Source organism: Sciurus vulgaris (assembly GCF_902686455.1).
Source record: "Sciurus vulgaris genome assembly, chromosome: 3".
Lineage (NCBI taxonomy): Eukaryota > Metazoa > Chordata > Mammalia > Rodentia > Sciuridae > Sciurus > Sciurus vulgaris.
This window is the reverse complement of record NC_136463.1, coordinates 159,058,148-159,079,630: the sequence shown is the minus strand read 5'-3', so window position 1 is coordinate 159,079,630 and position 21,483 is coordinate 159,058,148. Positions and strand designations below refer to the sequence as shown.

The window sequence follows — 21,483 nt, the reverse complement described above, 5'->3', positions numbered from 1 at the left end:
TTTATCCAGGCAGCAGATTCTGGACCAGAGCATCCTAAGGGATAGGAGGTGCTACTTCCTTGCAAGGTACTGGAAGCACTGTGTGGGGCAGAGGGACACCTGTTCACCCTGTTGCTGCTGGATTTCCTGACAAAACATCTGTCCGGTCCATCACTACTGGATCTTACCCCAAACATTTTTCAATAAATCTTAGATCTTGTATTGTATGTCCAGGCATCTTCCTTGGTCTCTCAATCACCTCTCCCACTGCCCTAGTACAACTGAGCTGTGAATGTCATAGAGCTATTTGGAGAAAATGAGTCATAAGTGAGAAAAAAGGAATAAACACAAAAACAAACTGCAGTGAACATGTCTTCTTTTTTCCATCCTCTGTTTTAAATTTTAGTTATAATCACTAGAGGCCTGGAGTGTTAGTAATGATAAGGATTCCTTTGAGGACCTTAGATGACCTCTGGAGGCCAATTAGCTATTCTGCTTCTTTAAAAAAAAAAAAAAAAAAAATCGACCAAACTTCTTGGTGAGAAGTTTAGATTAGGTTACTGCAGGATGCAAAGGTGGCTCATTTGCTGAGTCTATAAAGTTCTCATGCAATCTTGTCTACTCCAGACTCATGATTCAGCATCCGCAGTGTTCAGGGCTGGCACAGCTGACAGAAGCTTTGGTTTGTACAAATGCCAGGAAGCACCATTCCTGCGCTTGATTTAACACTGCTGCTCACTTTCCACAGCATTAACTTTTAGGGTCATTCAACAAACCCCAAGATGCAGCCTAAGACAAGAACTGATGAATAGTAATAATAATATAATCTGTGGCATACAATTCAAAAGCTAAAACACACTTCAAGTTACAAGAAAATGTGCCCACTGTTAATTGAACAGTTACAGATCCTAAGAAATGCCATAGCCCCTGGGTAGTATTTACAATTAAGGCCACCCATAAATATTTGCTGAGAGGCTGCAGACTGAGGATCCCCATTCTCCCTGCTGCACAGCGTGGCAAGTCCACACATGAAAGATGCCACTTTTATGCTGACACTTATTAGCAACCTGGAAAAGAGCAAATTCAGTGATATTCCCCCACTTTGCTTTGTTCCATTTCCTCTCCTGTGTTGATGGTATTGATGGATGCTGCTAAGCTCAGTAGCACTCTGGTGACTACCTAAAAATCAGAGCTCCTTTCTGGAGCCATTCCAGAGACTTTCACCCTGACTGGTAGAAATCACTGTGTTTCTTACTTAACAAATAATCTCTCTTGCTTTAATTAAAACCTACTTTCTCGTCATTGATCCTCCATGAAGAGAAGGAAGTTTAACCTCCAACTGAAGGAAATCAAGTACCTTTCTATGACAATGTTCACTGACCTTGAGCAGGTTTATCTGCCCTCTCTCTGCCTCAGTTTCTTCCTCCACACAAGAGTAATAACATCCACCCTATAGGACTGCTATGAAGGTTAACCAAGAGAGTACTCCTTAAATCTTATTTCCTCTTCTTGTCCCCTCTCCTTCTTGGGCACCAAAGTTACTTGCACTTAATAATCATTCGAACAGCCCATCTATACTTATAATTCAGATTCTGTGACTATAAGAGCCCAGTTGAGCATCTCCAAACTCAAAACCTGAAATCCAAAACACTCAAAAACTTTTTGAGCACTAAAGTGACGCCACAAGTAGAAAATCTCACACCATGAAACTGCTTCATGCACAAAATTATTTTAAATGTTGTATAAAATTATCTTCAGGCTATGTATACGAAACATAAATGAATTCATGTTTAGACTCAGGTCCCATCACAAAAATATCTCATTATAATTATGAAAACATTGTGAAATTTTTTTAAAAATCCAAATCCCCAAAATGCTAAACATTTGAAATAAAGAATGTCTAATTTGGACTTTAAGGTGTGGATTTGGAAAGTTCAGCCCTTTGTACCATTTCATAAGATACCGTATGCATAACTAAAACAATAAACATTTCCATATTGTCCTGAATATATAGAATCTCTAATGTTACCTCAAATATTTTTTAAGTTGTAATGAATTTCTCCTTGCTAACACAGTGAAGAGGAGGCCAGGTATTTTCACTGACAGACGCACAGAGCAATTTGGGGTGCAGGGGCTGGTCCTATAATGGGTGTGCTTACACCACAGGTTGTCCCAAAGGTTTTAACCATACCTTAGAGTACTGTGGCTTCCCGTTTTCATAGTGAATCTCCACGTAATCAGAAGACAGCAAACCACTACAAAGGAAAGAAAACAGAGTGATTTCTGCATCTGAGATCCTGGAAGTGTGAAAATAGCCAGCTCAACAAACAAATGCAAGGGCAAACCACCAACGGCCACAGTCCACCGTTAGTATAAAGACAGGTCATCATCAAGTCGCAAACCCCATCCAGAAATGAATCCTTCCTCGGTCTGCTTAAAAAGACAAGGCACAATTTAAGAGCAACTCATGTGATACGGCAAGGACAATGGAACGAACTAAACTCCAACTAGGAGGAAAAGACAGGATCCACCCCCCCAATAAATCCCACAATTATATTCAAATAATTCAAATTTCATAAAACCTAACCAATGAGGAAGAATACAGAATAAGAATTGGTACTTTTTTTTTCAATGAAGTCAGATATTCATGATTTAGGCTTTGCCAGCCACCTGGTACCCCTACAACCACTCAGCTCTGCCACTGCATCACACAGGCAGCCACAGACAATACACAAATAAATGGTTGTGACTGTATTCCAATAAAACTTCATCTATGGACACTGAAATTTTAATTCTATGCTATTTTTGAAGTAAGAAAATAGTCCTCTTTAGATTTTTTGACCATTTAAAAGAAACTTATAATAAAAAAAAAAAATCTTAGAATGCAGACTGAAAAAAAAAAAATGGTAAGGCAATATTTGGCCTGTGAGCTGTAGTTTGGCAACTCCTAGTAAAAAATAATGGTAAAGAACATAGACTTTGAAGTGAGACAGAGCAGGCTTAAATTTCACACAGACCCTTATTGGTGGTGTGACCATGGACAAGTTCCTAACTTGTGTCAAATGGAGATGGTCAAAAGTGTGAATCTCATAGGACATTGTGAGGATTAAATGAATCCAAGAATATTCAGAATTTAGCCCAGAAATCAAAACTAAGTATTCAGTAGTAGGCACTGTGGCTGTAACTCAAGTTCTAAAAATGTCATTCCCTGCACAATGTGTGAAATATAAAATTTATGTGTCCTAAAGAGCACTGAATTTGGGCACCTGTGTTCCTTTTTGGATCTGCCACTAGGAATAACGATAACTGGCATTTATTGACCACTCGCTATGTCCAGGCACTGTTCTGAGGGCTACAGAGGCATTAACTCATTTAATCCGGATGGTAATGACCGACATCAGTATGTCCCACTCTGAGTCACTTACATGTCCTAAATGTAGGTCTTTGTTTCCCCTTGCAAAAAACAAAAGAATGGAGCAGAAGATTCCTCAGGTCCCTCCTGTTCTGAAATGCTGACTTCCTATAATTTTGCCATGCTGAGAAACCTTGACATTCTTCTGTACCTGAAGAATGGGAGGACTCTGGTTTTGCATCATTTCGGGAGCTGCACCTGATGCATTCTATCACAATCCAGTGAGAGGAGTGACAAAGGGGTAACTTAGAGCCAGTCAGCAGTTGGATGGGAACCTCATGTGTACGTCCAGCATGCTGTTCTGTGCATGCCAGAGGACAATCTTTACAATACATAAAGTAGATGGTTTTACTCAGATGAATTTTCCTATTGAATCCCACAATTCCTACGGAATTTCCCCAATTCCTATTGTAAACCAAATGTGTACTGATTGGCAACTCTACATTCAAAACCAAACTATAAGTTTATCTATTAATTCCCTTTATAAAAAACCTAAGTACTGGTAAAAGTAATGACAATACTTAACTCTGTATACATGGGAAGGCCTGACAGGGTAAAGAAACTTCTTTCACTGCTGGTTACTAAGTCAATTACCAGCACTGTGGATGCACATAAACAGGGCTCCAGATGATAACACCTTTCTGAGAAAAGCATCTGCAACAGCAAGAGCAGAGCGGTTTCCCTGACTGGATCCTAATTGCATCTCTCTACCAGTAATTTCTTGTTTTCACAATTCTCAACCACACAATTGCTGATGCAGGCCTAGGAATTGGAAACAAGGTTATTTTAGACCATTATTTTGCTTGTGGTTAGAAGAGTAGATAATGGCAGTCAAAACATTCGTCATCAAATCTGATAAAGGTCATCATAATTATCCTACTTCACCCTTTTAAAGGGATTATTTCACCCACAGCCATACCTATTTCTATTAACTCTTGAATTTGAGAATTTTTCAGACCTTTATTTTATTTATTTTGTTGTATGTGATGCTGAGGATGGAACTCAGTGCCTCACACATACTAGGCAAGCACTCTACTACTGAGCTACAAGCCCAGCCCAAATTCGAGAATCTTAAAGATGAAAACAGCTACTTTTCAAGGAACCTGTGACAGACACTGACACCTCGGCTCTCTGTAGTTTGCCTAGTACAATCTCCTGCTAGACACAGAATGTTCTGACGTGGCAGTTGTTATGGTTCGGCTATGAGGTGTCCTCCAAATGTTAATATGTGAGACAATGCAAGAATTTCCAGAGGTGAAGTGATTAGATTATGAGCGTTGTAATCTAGTCAGTGGATTATTCCACTGATATGGATTAACTGGATGGTAATTAAAGGTAGGTAGGATGTGGCTGAAACTGATTAGTCACTGGGGGCGTGCCTTGGGGTTTGTATTTTGTCCCTGGTGAGCGGAGCCTCTCTGCTTCCTGATTGGTGTGTTCTGAGCTGCTTTCCACTGCCGTGCCTTTTCACCATGATGTTCTGCCCCACTTCAGGCCCAGAACAATGAAGTTGGCCATCCATGGACTGAACCTCTGAAACTAGGAGCACCAAATAAACTTCTCCTCCTATAATTGTTCTTGTCAGATCTTTTGGTCACAGCAAAGAAAAAGCTGACTAAAACACCAGTAGTGATCTATTCAGTAATTACTGATGCAAACAGAAATTGGAATTTTTCTTTGTTCATTGACCATCTAGGTGTTTGGTTTAGAAGAGTCAGTTAACTTGCAGGAACTTATAAAAGGGAGTTTCTGAACATTTTAAGTTCTAATCTTGACACCTTTTTCAATCATTTAAGTTACAGAAAATCTATGTACTTGTAGCTACTACCATACTTCTCATGCAGGTTAAAAAGGGATGACCTTTGGAAGTAAAGGGATAAGTACAGGGTGAAAGTTCAAAGCCAGATGGAAGAGAGTGGAACAACTGGAACAAGGAAACTCTTCAAACCACTCCCTCTGTACCTTCATGGTGACTCTACACCACCAAATAAGTGAAAAGATCAAGAACTCTAGAATACACCTAAATGTGATTTTACTCTAAATGTAAGGGGAAAGGATAAATCTTAAAGATGAAGAACTCCTAAGGGCAAGAGAATAGCAAAACTATTGAAATATGGCAAAGGAGCCAAGAGTCAGGTCAGTGAAGGGAACTGTGGCAGAAATAATGCTGTGTATCCACCAAAAGCCATTTCATTTTTCCCTTCCTAGTAACAGAAAACCACATTTTTCACCTTCCCTGATCAGGTTACAGCCAGGAGACTGGATTATGGCTAATGAGAGAGGGAGAGAGATGTCTGCCCTTCTACTGTGACCACTGAAACCCCTGCGTGATTATCCAAGCTGTCTCTCCGTGGCAAACCTGGATGCCACAATGCTCCAGATGGCAATAGCATAGCTGCAAGATGGATGAGGCTTAGTTCCTATGACAGGATTTGGAGAAGAGCTGCTTAGGAGAGCCACTTAACCTGCATTTGATCATAAAGTGGGGAAGAGATGAGATTTAACAGTGTTAAGTCTGATTTCTTGGTTGTTACTGAAACCCTGTCTAAACTATCCTAATTCCAAGATTTATCACAAAGAAACCTTTTGGAAATTTATGTTCAAAGAATTTCATAATCATCAGCAAATATACAAACAAAGCTGATATTATATCTAGGCTTTGAAAATTCATACAAAGAGGAGGATATGTCTTATGGAGGTATTGCTTATATAAATATACACATATGTTTGTTTGAATCCTTGAGTTTGAGATCCGTGTGTATAACACAAGTGGGCAAATGAAGAGCCAAGGTGTCAAAACTCCCAAAAGTGTATATTTCCCATTACAAGAAGGTTCAGGATGGACAAGTCAAGAATCTCAATAACTAGAAATTTATCAAGATTCCCTAGCACCTAGAGAAGTTACTAACCAAGAAGGGTAAATGATTCCTAGTTTCACTCTTGGAAAGTAACACAAATGCATTACAATAAATATATATATATATATATATATATATATATATATGCCTTCTTTTGGGCAATCATGAACAGGACAGTTTGGGAGTGGGAAGAAAAATAATCGTTTAGAATGAGACAAGAAGGGTAACAGGGCCTTGGCCTATTGAAAAAAAAAACACTGGGAACGATATGCAGTAGACCACCAGGGAAACCATTTGTTCTATATAAGTTAAAAATCACTTCCATGGGAAAAAAACAAACTACAGTCTCTAGAAGTCTTTTCTAGGACTAAAATCTACATTCTCTGAAATTATGTGTTGACCCCACAGTCTATCTCTGATTAGGAATCTGAGAGAACAAGCTCTTCTGAAAGGACCCAGAGGCCAAGAGGGCATTCAATCCTTCACCAGCAAAGCCGGGTCAGATGATGATGAATAGAAGAACAAGGCTTATCAGCCAGATGGTCATATAATTTATCATCTAAATCAGGACATTTCTGGGAGTGAAGAGAGGCATATTAATAATTGTGCTAGGACAAGAAACATACATAAACCAGGAAGGACTATCCTGGGAAAACTAGGACATATGGTCACCCAACCTCAACAGCCATATTTAAGGGACACACATCAAATTCTACATGGGAGGTCAGTCAAGCGCACAGATGAAAAATAATCAAAGGTTGAAATATTACTAAGTGAGCAGTCTATAAATAGGTCTTCTTCTCCGCTGCTTTTGGGTTCTGTGATTACATTTAACATAGCCACTATTTCAGGAAGGCCCTGGGTAGGTGGCTTAGGTTCCCTCTCTAGTAGGGAACTTCAGCAGACAGCAGGTCTAGATGTGGAAGTCAGGCAGCTAGGGGCACCAGTCACTGTAATACATAGGACTTGTTGGATCTCACCCAGTCACACTCTTTGCCAATCGATGTCTTTGTTCTAGGTAAATAACAGCACAATATTCTAACTTAATTCTCAGTAGTAAAATATGTCAGTTACTTCCATTTGTGTTCAAACTGGTACTGAAACAGAAGTCAAACAGTGAAAATAGTAGATGACATCTGGAAATGGAGAGCCATGAATGCCCATTTTCAGAATGCAAATTCAGTCACCTGACTGCCACTTGATAATGCTTAACTTTTCAATTTTTGAAAGCCTGATCACACCCAAATGGCCCCTGACAGATTCTTCCAAGAAGTCTCCTACCACTCCTTCCCACCAGGTCTCACAATCATTTATTCATTCAATGATGGACAATACTGGTCACCGTGCAGACCCTCAACTTTACAGAGCCTCTAGCAGTGACATTGTGCAATGGCATTACACCCACGCCCTCGTCCTACTAGAAGGTTCTCTTTTTTTTTCCTTTTATACATGGAAGGTAATTTGAATTCATCAAGTAATTACCATATGTGGTAATGAAGACAGACACATAATTTTAACTCAGTACATTCATACAGGCATAAACTCATAACGTGCAATTATGCTTTAGTCCTTATATTGGCTTTGTTTTTTAAAACAAGACTTAAAAAGTAAATGATTTTCCAATTACTACTTTTTTAAAGTTTTAGGAAAAAATGTGATTCATACTACCTAAAATAGTTTTTAATCTCAAAAGTCATTTGAGCTAGAAAATATGTATTCCTGTGTCAACAATAAAATAAGGCATTTACGCTGGACAAAATATTGTAGATGTGGAAAGGCTGGGAAATAAGAGTGCAGCCATGATGTGTGGAGTGGGTGAAAATAATTATAGGTTGGATAGAAGCTTTGTGTTAAGGTAGACAAAGGTGCCATGCCAGGCAAGGGCTGAGGCGTGTGGGCATATTTCATAGGAATACAGCTACAGGAAGAGAACAATCCCAGCAAGAACAGGACTTAGGGGTTTAAGCATCTTTGGGATCACAACAGGAATTTAATGAGCTCCTAAACTACATGAGAGACTACAGCAGAAAGTTTACTGGGTAGGTGCTCCTGCATCTCAGGTGATGAGGTCATGCATCATAACACAGTTTAGAAAACGCTAGTAAAATGAGTACAAGAAACATAGGGCTGCAAGTTAATAATGGAGTGAGGAAAGGAGGAGTTAGAAAAGAAATATGGAATGGACTTGAGGTGGTAATAGAACCTCCACTCAACTGGCTTGATCCTCCAGCAAGAATCAATTAAAAGTTCCTTTCTAAGGAGGTGACATCAAGCCAAATGAAGCGGCTAAACATTCATTGTTATGGCTACCAGTATCTCTACAAGTAAACCAGAAATCTGAGATTCCTCTGACAGAATCACAAGCTCACAATTTACTTTTATCCCAATGGGTTATAAAAAAAAAAATTTTTTAACAGAAAAACTGAATCCAAATAAAGATGGCACATCTTTTGAATCCAGTTACACATGACTGAAATGCTTTGATACACAAATTTCAAAGCAAATAATGAATACTACAGTCTACTGAACACTGCTAATCCAGCTTCTTTTCTGACATACCCAATATTTATTATCACAGCTACTAAGCCAGGCATGACACATAGTGAAATTGCAGAGAATGGAGGAGAATCCATTATCAACCTTGACCTCTCATAACCTCATCCAGAAGAAACAACTCTCCTCCAAGTTAAATTCTTGTCACTCCTAGGAAAAGAGCTCCCTATTTCTTTCATTTTTCAGTCTATTCAAAAAAATGGCACATTTGGTGATACAATGTTCCATTCTTCCCAGGTATTCAGGAAATGTTCAAAAGAATAAAAAAGAAACCAATGAAAAACCAACAGAAATAGTAAGTGTTCAGTAAGAAGACCAGTTAGAAGATAAATATGCAAAAGTAAAATACATTTCTATGTAAATAAGTAAAAACAATCTAGAAATAATCTGGAGGAAAATTTTCAAGCAATGTCAACTAGGTGCATATGTAGATAAAATATATGTCCATATGTATGAGACATAGATCTATATTCACATACATAGGCATAAATAATATAACAATAAATGTAGGTTTAAATAAATGTGAAGACAATGCATATGAAGTTAACTGCAAATCTGCAGTGAAAAAAACATAAAAGAAGTCATTATTGAATGAATCATAACCTCTGATTCTCCATGGCAACACTCAATATTATAAAGATGTCTATTACCCTCAGCCCACTCCATAGTTTTAATGTAATTCCAAATAAAATCTCAGGAAGGTTTTTTTTTTTTTAACTTGAAAAAATGATTCTAAAATTCATCTTAAAAAAAGAATGTTTAAGTCTAGTTCAAACATTTTTCAAATAAAAGAGGAGTAACCAACAGGACCTTATGTTACTACTATAGAAACTAAAGATAAAGAACACTGGCCTGATTAGACAGTCAATCCAGGGGGCAGGATGGAAAGAGAATCAAGTTTATATCAAAAACTGAATATGTAATAATAATGACATTTTAAACCTATAAAGAATAAAACAAAGAATATATGTTTCAGACAAGTGACTAAACATTTGAGGAAAGTTGGATCCCTACACTACACCTTACACCAAACTAAGAATATATGTATGAAAGCTAAGTAGGTTCTGAAGTAAAGCAATAAATTTACTACAAAAACACAGCTGAGTATTAGCGAGCAGAGGTCTTTTAATATCTGACCTTAAACCCAGAAGTCATAAAACAAAACATAGATAAGATTATAAAAATGTGCAAGCCTCCATAAATAACAAAAGATATACATAGCATAAACAGAATTTTAAAACAAACTGAGAAAAAAAATTGATAAATATATGAGTAGCTCAGTGGTAGAGTGCTTGCCTAGCATGCACAAGACCCTGAGTTCAGTTCCCAGCACTGCAAAAAGAAAACAAAGATATTATGAAAACCAAAGGATTAATATCTTTAACATAAAGATCCCTTAAAAACCAAAACCAAATAAAAACAGCCCAATAGAGAACTGGGCAAAAACCACAACAAAATAGAGCATAAAAAGTATAACTCATGGTGAAAAAAAAGAAAGAAAACAAAAATAGCAATGGAGATTAATCACATATGAATATACAACTGTACTAACAATAAAAGATCTGTAAATCAAAATAACATGAGATCATTTTTCCCTTTCAATTTAGGAAATAAAAATGAATGATAGTAGAAAGTGCTAGCAAGGATGTAGGTAAACCAGTACTTCAGAGGGCAATTTGGTAATGGTATCACCCTCAAAGCATGTTCACCCTTGAATCCACAAGTTCCACTTATAAGAAAATAACTACACAAATGACACATTCTCATACATACATGATGTAGATATGAATAGCTTTATACGTACTTTTATACACACTTTTTCTGTTGTTCAAAACATCACTCAAGGAAAGAACAAATGGGAGAATATGGCTTGTTAATTTTTTTAAATATGTGTATTTTCAATATATGTGAATAATTTTTTAATATATGTGTATATTCATATATAGGAAAAAGTCTGAAAATGTATACACCAAAATGTAACCATGAGTTATCACTTCCTGTAGGACTTTTATTTTCTTTCTTTTGTTTACCTATGTTCCTTAAAGTTTTTACAATTAATACATATATCACTTTTTAATAAGAAACCATAGTACAAGCTATCTGTCTTTGAAGAAAAAAAAGCATAGCTCCTTTAATAAAGGAATTATTAAAATAATGACTAATTTTAGGACCAGGAAAGGCACAGGACTGCAGACATTCATAATACAACCCCCAGCCATGCAGAGAGCAGCAGCTGGGCTAGGCTGCCTCTGTGACCCCTCTACTCAATTAGATGGACCTTCCCTGAACACATGGAGGCTGTCTGTGCCAGAGGGAGTGGGCAAGGACAGAAAGGAAAAGAAAATACAGTCCCTACCCTCAAGGTGAGTATAAGCTCAGAGCTAAATAAAATAAGACAAGGTAGCCAATACTCTAACAAGATAAACAAAGCATGAAGCAGCCCCCAAAGGAGAAATGAATTTCACTAACTCTTATTAGGAACACTTTAGTAAAGAAGTAGAGCTTATGCAAGTTCCAAGACACAATCTGAACAGGAAAGTATAGACAAAGAGCAGATCCTATAGACAGGGCCAGTATGGATGAATATAAGATGCAGGAGAAGTCAGGCAAGCTTATTTAGGAAAAGCTAAAAGCTCTGTGTGACCAGGGCATCTGTGACAAGGAGGGATCATGTTGAAAAGGCAGATTTAGGACCAGACAGTACACAGGCTTAAGCAAGGACTTGAAACTTTCAAAGGAAAGGGCACTCTAAGACAGTGCCCTTGGATATGGAAGGCTATTTATAAAAGCTGAAAGCAAGCAATGCGGTCTGTGTCCACAGTGGCTACAAAGACTTTAGGGCCTGGGAAGACTCACACAGATAAGGTTCCTTTACTGGGTCAATTAGAGCCATCAGCAAAGTAATTAATGTTAGCAGCAGGAGAGACCAGCAATCAACCAGCAAAGACACCAGGAAGAGGCCTTTGCACATATGAAAACCTGTAGCTTTAACTTTCCTTCACTCATCCAATTAATGGCTGAAGACAGAATGAAAGGAGAAAAAAAAAAAAAAAGATGAGAATTAAAGAAATGATGAACAAAGATTAAAGATTAATCTTATCAAAATGTTTCTATTTCTTCAAACACTTTCACTATAAATTATAGATATATGCCCTAAATTTGTTATGCAAATGCTAGTTCATAGTGTGCAGTTTTATGCTGCTTTACTAGTTAAGAGTAAGATTTTAGTAGAACACGATAGTCTTTTGTGCACTCTCTTCTTTCTTTTTGCCCAACCTAGGAGTCATCTAGCCCTTGACTGATCTGCACTGCCACAAGCAGAGCCTGCAGGGTATCTACAAGCTTAACTGAGGCACTGGATCTCTGCAGAGCAAGTCCCCAAGACACACAGGTTAAGGGTGAGTCTGCATAAAACCAATGAAGGAAGAGGCATTTGAAGCTGCTGCCCTAGATTTCTCTGTACTGTGCAGAAAATGACATTCTGTGCAATCAAGATACCCTGAATGCACACCCCACAGGAATATTTAGGGAGGACACCAGGATCCTTCCTAAATACTAGATATGTTTAAGAAATTGTCACAATGTGGCAATTACAAACATACTTCTGCAGTAGTATTAAATCATTAGGGCAAACAGGAATACAATATAGCAAAAAGGAGGGGAGCAAGCAGAGGAAGGGAAAGGAAGAGGAATTTTTAATGGTCTTTTCATTCAGGTCCAAAATAACTATCATATAAAACGGCACCTATTGTTTTAGTTAGCAGTCAGGAAAAATATCTTCAAAGAATTCCACTTTCTAAGCACATTTTAAATCAATAAAAAAAATTATTCACTAGACCTTTGATTGTTAAAAACAAAAAAAAAGTCATGATTTTCCTAATGCAAACTAAATTCTTTAAGGAAAATTTTCATTCTCCCAAATGATGTGCCACTTCAAAATAATATCAAAATAAGAGACTTCTAAAAATTATAGATTTCATTAGAAGAACTACCATTCATTTGTGGCTTCTTTAAGAAGGGGAATCGTCTAGCTGGCAAGGACTTGGGATTCAGTGTGCCTCACCAGCCTGCTAGCTGGACCCTTTCCAGATTGCTCACAGTCATATCCTTGGTCATGGAAAGATGCCCCAACTCAGCATCTATTCACGAGCTAATCACCTCAGATCTGGGAGGAGCCCCTAACACTGTGAAGCTAGCTGTCTCCCTTATATAGAACAAGAATGTTGGATCACAGCTAAAGAAACTTACCAGTGGATGTGAGTATGACTGTCACCAACTCCTGCCCTAAATATAAAACCTGTGCTCTGTGTAGCATAACCTGGGAGTTGGGTATTGTCAACACACGCATCCCATCTATTTGATAAACGTCTTGTCAAATAGTCAGCTGTCAGTACACTGAGATGACTTCAGGCTAGTCTTTCCAAAAGGTGGTGAAAGAAGAGTTCCACTGCCTATATATTGTAAAGAGTTGTTTATATTTTGTTCTAATTCTACATATTACTATGTGCCTCCAGCGAAATAGAACACTTCAATTTCCAAGATGTAAAAAGATATACTTCTTTCTATGGATTATATTAATAACTAATAAAAAAAACTTTTACATAGAAACTAATCTGCGAGATAATGATCAAGATCTGCTAAAGCTCGGTTTGTATCAACTCCAAAAGTGGTCTACTAAAAAACAGACAACACAATTACAAAGCCATTACTTAACTGTGACTAAAATTAATCAAAACCTTAGCGTCATATTAACATGCTTTATCATAGAGACATGAAAAACCAAGTGTAACAGGGAAAAATTAGTACTCATCCTGCGGAAGTATTTTATAATAAGCAAATCTGATGACAATTAATGTCACTTTGAAAGACATGTATAAAATAGTGATTAGAGGTGAATAATTTCATCTACTCCAGTCTAATTATAGAGTCTAGACATTCTGCATAATACTAAAACAATTTTTTATCTTTTAAAAGCTATTCAGATCATTATTTGCACTTCTTGCTCTAAAAATAAATCTTTAAAATCATTGAAAATAAGTTATAGACAGATATGTTACTTCTGTTAATGTATATGTGATGTGCAAGGGATGAAATCTAATCAATGGTAGTTTTAAGAAAATGCAGAACAACAAACCTGTAAATTAGAGTTTTAAGAAAATTTCTACAAATCGGTTTTTTTCCTTCAGTCAGACAACTTTCATTAAACTGTCTTTCAATTTCTGTCCAGGTAGACAATCTCATATTCATGAAATGCCTCTCAGTGTTTGGATCAAAAGCAAAACCTTTATAAGATTCTAGAAGCAGTCAAATCCCAGAGAGACTGACACAGAAAAAAGGAGAAACTATTCTATTTAGGTCTTTCAGGGGGTCTATTTTTAGTTTAATCTTAAAACCAGACATTTTTAGAACCCTGGTAGCAATTCTACATTAACTGTATATGATCCATAGTAGCAAATTCACTAAGTATCAATATAAGTTTCAGGACCATGAGTGATTAGGATTGGAGGTAACAGTAAAAAAGAAGAATCCTAAATGACCCCCAGTCATTTACATCCAGTAAAACCATATCAAAACTCATTACAAAACTCATTACAGGAGAAAGATAAGTGAACTACTTCCAGAAAAATCCAGAAGCTAGCAGTCTGGTAGTGAAAACTCTGGATCAGGAGAATAGTCAGGAGTTGAAGTGCCTATTACAGCTTACAGATCACACCAGCCCATGCATACAGAAAAGCAAATAAGATTTGCCAAACTACCATCTCAGAGAAAGGGCAGCTACTGCATTGCAGCCGTGGTTCTTGGTACAGGTGTGCCTATACAGAATAGGCATTCTAACAATGTTCTCTTGAGGACAAGTCAGCAAGTCAAAAAGCTCAGGAAAAAAAAAAAAAAACAAAGATGAGACAAGATGGCACATCACACCATAGACAGAGGAAACCTCACAGGAACTTGAGTCCTATAGACAGAGCTCAGAACCCAGGTAAACAACGAGGAACCTCAGGTAGCTCATAACAGTGGTAGCAAAAAGTCAGTGAGATGAAAGACATTGTTCACCCTCAAACTGAAAAGACAAAATAGGAAATTTCCAACTATTCCTTATAACAGCAGATGGGTACACTGGAGTCAAACCATGGAATATTTGTATTATATATGTTTGACTCTTTTTACTTTAATTCTAATTTCAGTAAGTGTTCTGATTATTTTTGTGTTGCTACAGTGAAGTAACTGAGGCAACTAACTATATAAAGAGAAAAGGTTTGGTTAGCTCACAAACCTTTGAAGGTTTTGGAGGCTGAAAGACCAAAGAGTGTGGTGCAGGGACTGGCTCTGGTGAGGGGCCCAGGATGGATGGTGGATGGCAATGGCAGGAACTCATGTCGAGGTAAGCAGTCACACCATGAGGGAAGCCCTTATGTGTGGAAGAAGTTACGCTGCCAAACAGGTCAGAAAGAGAGAGGATGGGGTCCCACATTCCAAGATTTCCAATGACCTAAGAACATCACACTAGGTCCTTCCTCCCAAGAGCATAACCTGGGGGCCAAAGCTTTAATCACAACGTACTCATGGGGGACCCAATTAAACAACTAAACCATATCCAAACTATAGAAGTAAGACAGCTGAAACCCTTCAAAAGAACATCCAGGACCTTTCTAGAATTCGTATATTAAAGCCCTGTATCCCAATGGGATGGCATTAAGAGGAGGACCTTAGGGAGGTCTTTAGGTTTAGACGAAATCATAGCAATAGTCTTCATGATGGAATTAGTGTGCTTATAAGAAGAGACCAGCATGCCCGAAGGCCTTGGTTTGATCCCCAGCGGGAAAAAAAAAAAAGAGAGAGAGAGAGAGAGAGAGACCAGAAGCAGGAAGAGACCCTCTCTCTTCCTGCTCCCTACAATGAGGACACAGCAAGAAGACAGCCACGTGCAAGCCAGGAAGGGGCCTTCACCAGCAGCTATACCTGCAGGCATCTGGGTGCCAGACTTCTCAATCTCCGGAACTGTGAGGGATAAACGTCAATCATTACGACCATTGGGTTTATATTTTGTTATAGCAGCCTAAGCAGACCAGGACAACTCTTGCTCTTCCTCTCAAACCTAAACAAAAATTTGTTATGGAATGTTAGAAATAAACATGTATCTATTCTATTGTTATTACTGAAAACTCTCTTTATTGCATTTCATCATTTTTGTTGTTGCGGTTTTGGTTTGGTTTGGTTTTTGACTTTTAGGGCTTTTTGTTTTGTTTTGTTTAATTCCAAAATCTCCTACCTAAGCTGCAGGATGAGAAGTTACCACTAGTTGGTGGTTGGGGTGGAGGACAGGTGACAGTGAGGAACACCCAGGGGACAGCTTCTAGTGTTTTATTTGTCAACGTGGATGTTGAGTATAAAGGAATATTCCTTTTATACTTCTTCTTTAACTGTACAAATATACTTTCCACTCCTTTATGTATAGATTTTGTAATTTTGATAAATTAGGGGGAAAGGAACCCAAAAATATCTACAGAAAAAAGAAACAGACGAGCTTACTCCCATTCTGACATTAAGAATTGCGAGTGTGAGACAAATGCAGCCAGAAAGAGACCACGGAAAAAGCATTTGGAATTAGAAAGCTGTCACTATAAGACCAGAGGGGAAAAACTCTAAAGAACACGTGGGAAGTGAAGAGCAGACAACAAAAGGCGACTTTCTCCTTCTCTAAAAATAGCAGGCCTGTCGGCCGCTTCGAGATGCCAGCGTGCACGTGGGAGTCCATTTCTATTAAAAGAGTAAAACTTAGAAAGAGACAAGAAGTTCTTGGAGGACAGCGAAGTATGGCAAAGAAAAGTTCTGAGATTTCACAAAATAACAGACCTGATGGGGTTCGAATGACACCTGACCTCATTGCCAAGCTAGTTAACTCTCAAACTAGAGGTAAATGGAAGGAGGGAGACTAAGAGAATCTTCCCCATCCCGGCCTTCCACGGAAGTTCACAGAAGAGCACCGACTGTAGGTCAAGTGAACCCCACGGAGAGTGCCTCCATGACAAAATGGGTTTCACCATACAACAGCAAGTGATGCTATCCTTTACTATTTGCCTGGAAGACTCTAGAAACCTAAATTTTATTTTTTTTTAATCTTGTTTTCGATCACCAAAACTGCCATGGTGGGAAAATATCTATCTCAGCTGTTTTGATACTCATTTACAAACATATTTCTGAATTCATCGTGACAACAAACATCTTCCCTTTCACACTGCCACTTCTAGTGTACTGAGAGATGTGTTTGTACACAGAAAGGTGAAATTCATGGATGGAGCATCAGCTGTGGGTCTAAGGAAATGCAAGACCATGACCATGACCCTGCAGAAGTATGCTCATTTATGCAGTTCAAGCCACTTCCGGGTATTTTTTACTCAACTAGTTCTTCAAAGTTCCTACTTTTTCATCAAAGACAATATATCACAGAGTTAGAATACTTAGAACATCCAATAACTCTGAAGAGGGTTCTTCTAGAAGTGTTTTTAACATGTGTAATCAGAGGGTCAGATCACTATTATAAATTGCTCTACTTTTATACATAATTTTTTAAATCCTAAGGCCATGTAATGGCACTTAATAGCCTTTTCAGATGATTAATAATATCTAAAACCAGAAGACATTTTTGAAATGGCTAATAATTTAAACACCCACGCTAAAATGCAATCCAAAATCAGAAAAGATGAGTGAAAATTGCATAATGAGGCTTTTTTTCCCCTTTTTTCAGTGTCTTGTGCCTGATCGGTCCTATAATTCTTAACTAGAAAAGAATTTTAGTTCACTCATCCTGCACCAGGATATGAAATAGCTTGTTTACAAAACTGAAGGATATCACTAAATTTTTCTATTTATTTTAAATAGCATATAAGTACATATATTTATGGGATACAATGTGATAATTTGATACATCTTTGTAGATGGTCAGCATTTCTTGCTCCTTAGGCATTTCTTTGTGTTAGGAACCTCCAAATCCCTTTTTTTTTTTTTTTTTTTTTTTGGTGGGAAGATACTGGAGATTGAACTCAGGGAGTCACTTAACCACTGCCAGATCCCCTGCCCTTTTTTGTATTTTATTTAGAGACAGGATCTCACTGAGTTGCCTAGGGCTCATTAAGTTGCTGAGGCTGGCTTTGAACTCACGATCCTCCTGCCTTAACCTCCTGAACCACTGGGATTACAGGCTTGCACCACATGCCAGGTCCTACTGTTCTTTATAAGATTCAGAATAAATTGTTGTGAATTGTGGTTACCCCGCTGTGCTGTAGAACCTTAGAGTTTATTCCTCCCATGTAACTTTTTGGGCACCCTATCCAACTTCCCCTTGTCTCCTCTGCCCCACCCTTCCCAGCCCTATTCTTTCATTCTTCTATGAAATCAATTTTCCTCACTTCCACATGACTCAGAGGATAACTCTAATCTCTTATCCCATCACCACAGGTAATAAGCACATAGATATCGGTTCTCTTTCGATCTTTTATCTGGATTCTGACATTGCATCCCTTCCTAGAAGTGCCTGAGTTTCACAAGTCACTGAAGTTAGGCTCTGAATTCCTGAAATCACAGTCCTCTCCACCTAGTCATGGATAATTCGGTGAACATTCCTAGTCAACAGACCCCCACTGCTCCTTTGTTCTGGAAGTCCAAGTTCTGGAGTCATTTGTTCTGGAAGTCCAAGGCTGCTGCCACTGTAATGCACATAGGAGAAATACATAATGGTCAAAACACTTCCAAGGACTGAGAATACTTCCCTCCCTCTCATTAATTTTTTCCAGATTCAGATTCCTTACACAGATAAGTTCCTCATAAATAAAAAAGGATTTAAAAGAGGAACAAAAGTAAATAAATCTACCATTTCCTATAAAAAGAAATGACTCCAATTTTAAGCTACTAAAATCTGTGAAGCTGAAAACTGTGAAGTCTGAGCCAATACAAACCTGCCCAGGATCTGAACAGGCAAGAGGACCTTTCAGAGGTGAAGTGAAGCACAGTGGGAGTGCAAATCCCCGCCCACCACACAGAGCTCCAAGGCCTGTGGTGAGCTCCCCTGACCAGTGAGAGGTGCTCCTCTCCAAGGAGGACAGACCAGTGGAGAGTAAGCAAAGCAACACATCCCAGTGAACTGAGGAGCCCTAGCTCACTCCTCCCTCCCTGAACCCCCACCCACCTTCCCACACTCTGCTTCAACAAATGGTGGGCCCCATGCACAGATGAACCATAACAAAAAAGACAGACAGGGACCTAGGAGTGGACAATGAAGAAAAAAGAAGAAAAGTGCCGAAGTCCAGGGGAGATGAAGAATATGCATCACAAAAAAAAAAAAAAAAAAAAAAAAACAGGAAATGTTCAGGTACTATAGCCTCAAATAAATCATAGAAATAACCTTTGTTTAAAAAGGAGTTCAAAGAAATATCATAAAAGAAGATGAAAAGGGTAAATTCAAAGGGTAAAAAGTGAAACAAAAAATAAATACTATAAGAATGTAAATCAAATTAGAAACAGAAAAAGGAATAAGAATGAAAACCTAGTCAGGAATCAATGATAAGATGATATAGAAATGATGGACAAATAAGATAACATATATACACACTCTTGATGTCCCTAAATAAAACATTAAAACACATGAAAGAGAAGTTAGGCAAAAATAGAACATTACTTTCCTAAAAAATCAAAGAAAGATTTGAATTTGCTGCTCAAAGAGACAAATCATGATCCTAGAAAAATTGATAAAGCATCATTAATATATACAGTGTTATTAATCCTGGCAAAGTTACTGTAAAGGAAAAATCATACAATCATCTGAAGTGAAAAAAAGCAAACTCTCACAGAGGGGAAAAAGCAGGTTGTTTCAGATTCATTCACAGCAATTCTCAAGCCCAAGGGTGGTAGAGCCATCTCTATGAAGTCCCAAGGGAAGCAGGGATCAAAAATTTCATAACTAGTCAAGTTATTCTTCAGGTATAAGGACAATAAATAAACATTTACTTAGGAAAATAAAACTCATGAAAAAACAATGCAAAAAAACAATCAATCTATCTCAGGTAATCTGCTTTTCAGTTAATTCCAGCCAAGCAAAACACAACCCCAGAAGAGTGCAGAAATCATAATAAAAGGACCTCTGATGGGCCTTTTAAACTATTTTAGGTAAAAATTAACATTTATGGTATGAATTGTAGCTACTGAACAAAATGGAAATCTTATAAACCTTGCAAGGTAAGGTAAGTATTACAACAGGTAAAGACAAACGAAAGTGAAAAAAGCATTGGTGTATTAAGTACCTCTTTTAAATATATAATCTACTTGAGACATTTCTTATTAAATAACTCCAAAGATCTTCATAACCTTAATGGAATTTACTTAGAAAGTAATCTCTTTTATTAAGAAGAAATATTCATCCCTCAGTGATTCCTTTGATTAGATATTTGTTCTTTTAAATTTAATACTCAGGAAATTCAAATTTTTTAAGTTTAGTTACATTTAAAATATTATTATAGAAATCCCATTTTTGTAAACTACCACATCTCCCATCAATATAGAGTGCTCTCAGTTAAGTTTACAAATGTAAATAATGATTATTTCCAAATAGCAATGTTTTTTACTTTTTTCTTTGCACTTTTGTTGTACTAGCTTGAAATTTTATGATGAATAGTAGTAGCATTTTTACAAAAACAATTGAATATTTCTTTCAAAAAATTGCTTTTGATTTAACAGCTACTTTTCTATACCTTAGAAGTATGCCCTGCACAAAACTCAACTCAAAATGGATTAAGGACCTTGGAATCAGACCAGAGACTCTGCAGATTATAGAAGAAAAAGTAGGTCCCGATCTTCAACATGTCGGCCTAGGACCAGACTTCCTCAACAGGACTCCCATAGCACAAGAAATAAAAGCAAGAATCAATAACTGGGATAGATTCAAACTAAAAAGCTTTCTCTCAGCAAAGGAAACTATCAGTAATGTGAAGAAAGAGCCTACAGAGTGGGAGAATATCTTTGCCAATCATACTTCAGATAGAGCACTAATCTCCAGAATCTATAAAGAACTCAAAAAACTCTACACCAAGAATACAAATAATCCAATCGACAAATGGGCTAAGGAAATGAACAGACACTTCACAGAAGAAGATGTACAAGCAATCAATAAACATATGAAAAAATGTTCAACATCTCTAGTAATAACAGAAATGCAAATCAAAACCACCCTAAGATTCTATCTCACCCCAATTAGAATGGCGATTATCAAAAATACAAGCAACAGGTGTTGGCGAGGATGTGGGGAGAAAGGTACACTCATACATTGCTGGTGGGGCTGCAAATTAGTGCAGCCACTCTGGAAAGCAGTGTGGAGATTCCTTAGAAAACTTGGAATGGACCCTCCATTTGACCCAGCTATCCCACTCCTTGGCCTATACCCAAAGGATCTAAAATCAGCATACTACAGAGATACAGCCACATCAATGTTCATAGCTGCTCAATTCACAATAGCCAGACTGTGGAACCAACCTAGATGCCCTTCAATTGACGAGTGGATAAAGAAACTGTGGTATATATACACAATGGAATATTACTCAGCCATAAAGAATGACAAAATTATGGCATTTGCAGGCAAATGGATGAAATTGGAGAATATCATGCTAAGTGAGATAAGCCAATCTCAAAAAGACA

At 37.6% G+C, this 21,483-nt stretch overlaps 1 protein-coding gene across 3 annotated transcripts in view; it reads right to left on the bottom strand.

Moving 5' to 3' along the window:
• Window positions 1–21,483, bottom strand: part of ADAM23 (ADAM metallopeptidase domain 23) — a 157,207-nt gene that overhangs the window by 78,391 nt on the left and 57,333 nt on the right. For all 3 annotated transcript variants that reach the window (XM_079130583.1, XM_079130582.1, XM_079130584.1), the window contains exon 4: window positions 2,171–2,234. In XM_079130583.1, coding sequence (XP_078986709.1) covers window positions 2,171–2,234 — 64 coding nt within the window. The remainder of the gene's footprint in view (window positions 1–2,170; window positions 2,235–21,483) is intronic.